Source organism: Gigantopelta aegis, chromosome 15 (genome assembly GCF_016097555.1).
Source record: "Gigantopelta aegis isolate Gae_Host chromosome 15, Gae_host_genome, whole genome shotgun sequence".
Lineage (NCBI taxonomy): Eukaryota > Metazoa > Mollusca > Gastropoda > Neomphalida > Peltospiridae > Gigantopelta > Gigantopelta aegis.
The window spans coordinates 46,102,911-46,111,023 of NC_054713.1; the positions used below are offsets into that span (position 1 = coordinate 46,102,911).

The following is an 8,113-nucleotide window of genomic DNA, read 5'->3' on the forward strand; positions in this document are numbered from 1 at the left end:
CCCCCACCTTTCCTGTCCTGGACGGAGGAGCCGGCCGAGGCTGGCTCTTGCGCCCAGGACAGGCGTGCGCTACAAAAGCTTGTGAATGTGTACATAAAGCCCTATGACCTGACCTGACCTGACCTATTCGGAAACAGTAGCTCATTGCGTGACGGCAGCTGGTGTCCTGATTCACTATTACGTCCGACGAAATATAGCTGTAAATAAAAATGTCTTGAGTTTGTCGTGCTACGTCAGTTATATGTAGTTGCTGTTTTACCCGCCGACTCATAAAAATCGACTTATCTTACTTGTGGGGTTTTTCTTTGTCATTTTTATTTCCATGCTTTAACAAAACATGTTTCATGCCTATTGATTAGTTGATTAAATGTAGACATAATGAAAGATCCGCTAGGTTTATATTGGACCCCTCCCGCCCCCCCCCCCCCAACCCCATCCCCGCCAGCTCCAGACCACGCTAATGTTATGCAACTCTTGACAAACACCTCTACATCTCGGGTCCCCAGTAGCAATTTGCAAAGAGCCAGCATTAAAATATCTACTTCTCTAGTCCATATACTACTTCTCGTTCCAGTCAGTAAACCACGACTGGTATATCAAAGACCGTGGTATGTACCACACTGTCTGTGGGATGGTGCATATAAAAGATCCCTTGCTACTAATGGAAAAATGTAACGGGTTTCCTGTCTAAGACCATGTGCCATTACCAAATGTGTGAAATGCAGTAGCCGATGATTAATACATCAATATGCTCTAGTGGTGTCTGTAATTAAGACAAACTCTAACTTTCTACTCTAACCCCTGTACGCCTTTGGTACATTTCATCATTACCCACTCTCCCATGTACGTGCGTACGTCGATACTCTTCACTGAAAGTATATTGAATACTCCCCCATGTACGTGCGTACGTCGATACTCTTCACTGAAAGTATATTGAATACTCCCCCATGTACGTGCGTACGGCGATACTCTCCACTGGAAGTATATTGGATACTCCCCCATGTACGTGCGTACGGCGATACTCTCCACTGGAAGTATATTGGATACTCCCCCATGTACGTGCGTACGGCGATACTCTCCACTGGAAGTATATTGGATACTCCTCCATGTACGTGCGTACGTCGATACTCTCCACTGGAAGTATATTGGATACTCCCCCATGTACGTGCGTACGGCGATACTCTCCACTGGAAGTATATTGGATACTCCCCCATGTACGTGCGTACGGCGATACTCTCCACTGAAAGTATATTGGATACTCCCCCATGTACGTGCGTACGGCGATACTCTCCACTGAAAGTATATTGGATACTCCCCCATGTACGTGCGTACGGCGATACTCTCCACTGAAAGTATATTGGATACTCCCCCATGTACGTGCGTACGTCGATACTCTCCACTGGAAGTATACTGGATACTCCCCCATGTACGTGCGTACGTCGATACTCTCCACTGGAAGTATACTGGATACTCCCCCATGTACGTGCGTACGTCGATACTCTTCACTGGAAGTATACTGGATATAGTTACGAGTTAGAACGTGTACATTAATTTATACACCTCAAAATTTAAACACTCACAGACAATACGTTTACTGATTTCTCGTTATTCTATAACTGTGAGAACTTTGTCCTCCGTCAGCGCCCCCCCCCCCCCCCCCCCCCTTGTAGGCTACAGTATCTATACTTGATATCCTCTGGGCATGCATAATTAATGAAAAACTTTATGTTTGTTTAACGATACCGCTAGAGCACATTGATTTATTAATAATCAGTTTTTAGATGTCAAACATTTGGTAATTCTGACATATAGTCTAAGAGAGGAAACCCGGCTCGTTTATATACACCATCCTACAGACAGGATAACACATATCATGGCCTTGATATACAAATCGTGGCGCACTGGCTACAACATGAGATAGCCCAATGGTCCCACTGGCGGGGGTCGATCCCAGATCCTAGATCGACTGCGCATCAGGCGAGCGATAAATTCAAATAAAAGGTCTTGTGAGTATTCTATATAAACATCAATATCGGGTTTCTCCTCTCACTGTAGATCGTGTCCATTTACCCTATGTACACCCAATAATTATAGTTTAGTATGTTGCGGCATCACCAATTAAACGGGATGGGGCGGGATTTAGCTCAGTCGTTTGAGTGCTCGCTTGAGGTGCTTGCGTCGCAAGATCGAACCATATCGGTGGATCCATTCAACTGACTGTATTTTTTTTCCGTTCCAACCAGTGCAACACAACTAGTCAAAGGTCGTGGTATGTGCTTTCCTATCTGTGGGAAAGTGCATATAAAAGATATCTTGCTGCATTAGGCAAAATGTAGCGGGTTTCCTCTTATGAGTACGTGTCACAATTACGTACCAAATATGATTAATTAATCAATGTGCTCTAGTGGTGTTGTTAAACAAAACGAACTAACGTTTTTCATCAAACAAACGTTCCTATACTATACTCCGCCCGGTGTGGAATCTGCAAACACGTATTTCAAACTCCTCACACTGACATTCAAAAACACGATCGAAAGAAGTCGAGAACGGTCGTTCACGTTAACAGGTTACCTCGTGTCAAGATAGTCGAGAACCGTACTTCGTTATCCACAAAATCCTACTGGGCAAACAAAAGTTTATTTTGTTTAACAACCACGGCCTTTGATATACCAATTGTGGTGCACTCCCAAGAACGAGAAATAGCCCAATGTGTTCACTTGTGCAGGACCTTTAACGGGGGGGGGGGGGGGGGGTCTAGACTGGCGGCGATGTTTTTTTTTTTTTGAGGGGGGGGGGGTTAAGTCGTGCGACCCAGGAATTTTTTTTTTTTTTAAAGAAGAAAATTTGCTCGAATAGTGGTGGTGGTGTGTGTGTGGGGAAGGTCGACCCCCCATACTCACACGCGCCTGTACGTGTAGTACCCGAGATGTAGACCCCCTCCATACACACGCGCCTATATGTGCAATAATATATGTGTAGTAATCTGTACGTTATCAAAAACGTTAAAGTTTGTTTTCACCACCAGAACACATTGATATATTAATCATCAGCTATTGGACGTCAAACATTTGCTAATTTTTGACGTATACATTTTTTCATCAGTAGCAAGGGATCTTTTATATGTACCACGCAATAGGCAGGATATTGATTAATTAATCATCGGCTATTGGATGTCAAACATTTGGTAATTCTGACATAGTCCTAGAGAGGAAACCTGCCATATTTACCGGCCTCGGTGGTGTCGTGGTTAAGCCATCGGAAATAAAGCTGGTAGGTACAGAGTTCACAGCCCGGTACCGACTCCCACCCAGAGCGAGTTTTAACGACTCAATGTAAGATCACTACACCCTCTTCTCTCTCACTAACTACTAACAATGGGTAGGTGTAAGACCACTATACCCTCTTCTCTCTCGCTAACCACTAACAACTAACCCACTGTCCTAGACAGATAGCCCAGATAGATGAGGTGTGTCAACAGGACAGCGTGCTTGAACCTTAATTGGATATAAGCACGAAATAAGTTGAAATGAAATGCTCAGGGCTTCTAGATTATGATTATATCCCATGGCTAGTGATATTCAATGTTGGGCTAGTACATAACTACTAATGCCATGCCCGACGGCTAGTTTTTGGTCAAATGTTGCAGTTAAATCTATTTTGTAAATATGAATATCCTGGGTTACCAGACAATAAACTTTCTGTTTGACTAAAAACAGCGTATAAAACAAAACGACCAGTTATGCAAAACCAAAGACAGTGTGATATATTTTCATAGTTTAATAATATTAACAAACAGAAGTGGTAGTATGGAGGTATCACAGAAACAAGGTCTGTAGACAGACTGGTAGGAGAAATATGAACATGTGAACACAGCGAAGAGATATTTTGAACACAACTGGCAAACACAGATTAAACAGATAGGCTTCAGTCCTTTCTCTCGTGTAGGGCTTTGAAAAGAAAAATTGTTTTGAAGTTTAGAAAAAGAATAGAAATGAAAGAAAGAAAAAAGAAACGAAAAGATAAAGAAATAAGGAAGATATAATAAAAAAAAAGAAAGAAAAAAGTAATATTTAAAAAAAGAAAGAAATCCCCTCCCCCTTAAAAAAACAATAAAAAAACAAACCCATCAAAGAACAAAGAACAAATTGTTCAGTTTGATGTATACATATAAAAAAGGGGTTAACATGTATGAAATTTATCAATATGATAATTTGTCTTTTAGCATAATGTAATATTTGATCCAAATATAAAATTTAAATAAAATAAAAATAAACAGAACAAAGAGAAAATAGAAAGAAAGAAGAGAGAAAATGTGTGTTGTTTGGGACGATTTGCTGTTTAGCAATTAACAAACTACCAGAAATGGACTTCATTGAAAACTATATAATGAATCAACAACACTGGTTTTTCGCGATGTGTCACAGTCTTTCTATAAAGTTTTAAAGATAATCCAACTGTTTATGAATATTCGTCAATAGCACTAGAGCGACAATACGCCAGATGACAATACTGCACACCTGGCACACGGCGGTTCAAATCTGTCCAATGTTCTTCATCCGGGGAATGAGCCAATCACCAGGGCCGCCAGATCGTTTCATCACTGAACGAGCACGGCGATGGAGAATGGGCCCGTCTCGACTGGCCGTGTGAATGAGACACTGGCACACTGGAGTAGGGATGCTGACGGTGTGACGTCAGCTTCGAGGTCAAAGGTGAAGTCGACATTTGGCGAGGTGCTTTGTGCGGCGCGTGCTCTTTGTCCAAGTTTAAAAATCTCGACTGGTAAACGTTCGTGATGCAGCGCAGTCCATTGTTGTGGCTTTGCACCTGGGACAGAGATTTTGAATTCTCGTTTCCCGCCCAGTAGGCCGCCGTGTCACAGTTCTGCACGCGCGACACAGATGACACAGATGATGATGACGATGACGAAACGGGAGTCGAGTGAGCAATAGGCATCAACAGATATCCTTCCGCAGTGGCGCACTGTTTGTAGGAAGACGGCAGAGCAGATTCAGGGATCTGAATGTTCAACTGTTTAAGAACACAATCCTCGTTTTCAGTGTCCGAAACACTTTGTCCGTTCAGAGGGGTTTGTAGGCGGGGGGTCGGCGGAGATGTGGCTTGTAGGCGGGGGCTCGGCTGATGTGACGGAGAGGCGTTGCCGCTGACAATGTTACTTGTGGCCGACGTCGGCGTGTTGACAACGGTGATGCAGTCTGTGAGATGTTGGTTGAGGTTGTCGCGGATTCGGCTGTCCACGCCGTTGGCGTTGTCGATGTAATTCATCACCTCTCCGGCACACTCCGTGAATCCAGCTCGGTACTTTCCGGCCAATGTCGGGTTCGCTGCCATGACGCTGACACACTGCTGACGTTGTACGTGTTTCAGATATTTCACGGTCATTTCCAAGATGTCTGCCTTTTCCAGACGGGAAAATTGAGCTCCCTAAAAGAAAACATAGATATAATTATAATAAATTGTTTAATAAAGATAAAAGAATGCCTTGCTAATGGAAACATAGCGAGTTTCATCTTTAAATTAAGACTATATGTCCGACTTAGCAAATGCCTGACACCCAATAGCCGATGATTAATAAATCAATGTGCTCTAGTGGTGTCGTTAAACAGGCAAATTTTAATAAAGACGGAAACGAAACAGACAGCACTTGTAATTACTGTGAGTATTACGAAATGGTTCAGAAATAATTTTGACGTAGAATCATTTGAAATCATTTGATGATCAGAAAATAAAGAGACAGACAGACAGACAGACAGATATAGATAAAGAGAGGGAAAGAATGTAAAAAGATAGGGCACGACAACTAGCAGAGACACTGTTCTGAATTAAAATGAAATCTATGGAGTTAACAAGAACATTACTAGCATTACTAAGAATAACACCCAGCCCTGCTAATATTTAAACAGTCTGCAGTCGTCAAACTAAAATTGAAATTCAGTACACATCGGACTAATTGTAAACACAGCTCAGTACATCTACAGTCGTCAAACTAAAATTGAAATTCAGTACACATCGGACTAATTGTAAACACAGCTCAGTACATCTACAGTCGTCAAACTGAATTTAAAATTCAGTACACATCGGACTAATGCTAAACAGCTCAATATATCCACGGTCGTCAAACTGAATTTAAAATTCAGTACACATCGGACTAATTCTAAACAGCTCAATATATCCACGGTCGAAAAACTGAATTTGAAACGAACTAATGTTAAACACATTGCGAATCAAACTTGGTATGAAGTGTTAAATACTTACGTCTTGCTTGACGGCCTCCAGCAGCAGACTCTTGAGTTGTCCCAAACTGCAGTTGATGCGTTCACGACGTCGCTTCTCAACCAGCGGCTTATTCGTCTGTTCACAGAAGAAAGGAATATAATATATAGCTAACGACAAGCCAAGTACTCCTTGCGATAAATAGGCGCAAGATGTCAGCAACTACGGAGTAGGGGGAGCTATACATTAAATTGTTTTTGAAATGGGGGTGGGGGTGGAAGGTGGGGGGGGGGGGGGATGGCAACGTATCTATATAGTGTTAGCGAGACCAGCAGGTCTGTTACGACACTCTGGTTCTGTCGAGTTCATTTGTTGATTAACTCCAAACTAATGTGATGCGCTACTACATATTTGTTCGCTATACAAGCGGTTTCAATCAATATTTAATCTGAATTTATTGAGTCCGTTAATCATCAAGTTAGGTAGAATGATATTATTTTGAACAGATACAAAATGAAAGATGTACTAGTACCCAAATGTATTACTAAAATAAAGCATAATTGTTACAATGTCTTCATAAGCGATATTAGATCAAAATATTAATAAGTTTTACCTTAAAAAGTAACAGTTGAAGTAATAGACTTACAACTTTTTTTCAAGACAACAATATTATCAAAGTAATTTAAAAGTAAGGAACTATAATTAAAAAAAGAGAGATAATTATAATAAGTAATACTTAAAGAAAAGAAAAGAAAAAGAACAATAATGATAAAGGTTATTTATGCTGATTAAAACTTACCCTTCTCGAAGGTAATCTTTCCGTGGAGCTGTGTTCTGTTGATTGTAACATGTTTCTTCTTCTTTATCTCTGTTTACCGACAGATGCGGGTTTTGTGCCAAGTCGCTGCGTGACGGATCGTCAAAGTTTGTGTCTCCCACGACCGACTCCCGTGTTATATATCCCCGTCCACACGACTCCAGAAAGGTGCGAAAGTATGCAACACGGTTTCCCACGGTCACTGCCGGCGCGACCAGCCAATCAGCGAGGCGCACGGACCGCTGGGAAGTGTATCGGCATGCGACAGCCGCGCGCTGATTGGCTGACGGACAGATGTTCACTGAAAGCGGCAGACTGCCTGTAGAAGAATGTCGCTGTTAGTTTCTTTCTTTCTTTCTTAATTTTTTTTTAAAAACCCTTCTTGTAAACACGGACACGTGTGTCGGCGCGCTGCTCAAGTGTGGGAAAACCCCTCCCCCGACCTGGCCCTTCACAGCTCACTGGCCGCGGCCATTCTGCCGGGCTAATTAAACATTCCTGTACGGAGAAGTAATTGCCGCAGTTATTCTGCCCGGTCGAGAAGCGTTCCGATGGCTGGCGAGCGAAGCCGAGGTTTATCGAGCGTGGACAAGTGGCGTGCGATGAAACCGTGGGAAAAGGCGCGCGCAATAATGGAGAAGTAAACACGTCGAGAGTTTGTCTGACGGGACAATGGGGGAGTCGACCCGAGTCTCGATTACCTGAGTGAACCCGTGACACTTAGAAACTCACGTCATTATGCACCAAAAGCCAAACATTACGGCTTATATTATATTATATTATATTATATTATATTATATTATAGTATATTATAGTATAATTAATAATATAATAATATGTTATTATATTATATTATATTACACCATAAATAATAATAATAATAATATGGTTGCTGTGTTGTGTACCAACTCTCCACTTTTCCCAATTATTATGCGTAGAAGGCTGGAAATGCTACACTTGGATACCTGAAATTCTAAATTTTCTCGTGTCCCAAACGCCCCCTCGGGTCATACAATTTCCGATTCCCCTAACCATCGCACTGACAGTGCCCCACCCCTCAGT

General features: G+C 42.0%; 1 protein-coding gene across 1 annotated transcript; it reads right to left on the bottom strand.

Annotated features, from left to right (window-relative positions):
• Positions 1 to 3,761: 3,761 nt before the first annotated feature.
• On the bottom strand, positions 3,762 to 7,577 carry LOC121390372 (transcription factor HES-1-like). Its single transcript, XM_041522170.1, has 3 exons — positions 7,034 to 7,577; positions 6,277 to 6,372; positions 3,762 to 5,445 (listed from the first exon to the last, which is right to left on the bottom strand). The coding sequence occupies exons 1-3, from the start codon at positions 7,082 to 7,084 to the stop codon at positions 4,573 to 4,575; spliced, it is 1,020 nt and encodes a 339-aa protein (XP_041378104.1). The 5' UTR covers positions 7,085 to 7,577; the 3' UTR covers positions 3,762 to 4,572.
• Between the last annotated feature and the right edge of the window lie 536 nt (positions 7,578 to 8,113).

Coding starts and splice junctions, on each gene's coding strand:
- LOC121390372 (XM_041522170.1), bottom strand. CDS start 7,084: ATGTTACAATCAACAGAACACAGCTCCACGGAAAGATTACCTTCGAGA. Junction 6,373..7,033: donor AAAGATTACCTTCGAGAAGG/GTAAGTTTTAAT, acceptor TTCTGTGAACAG/ACGAATAAGCCGCTGGTTGA. Junction 5,446..6,276: donor TGGAGGCCGTCAAGCAAGAC/GTAAGTATTTAA, acceptor GTTTTCTTTTAG/GGAGCTCAATTTTCCCGTCT.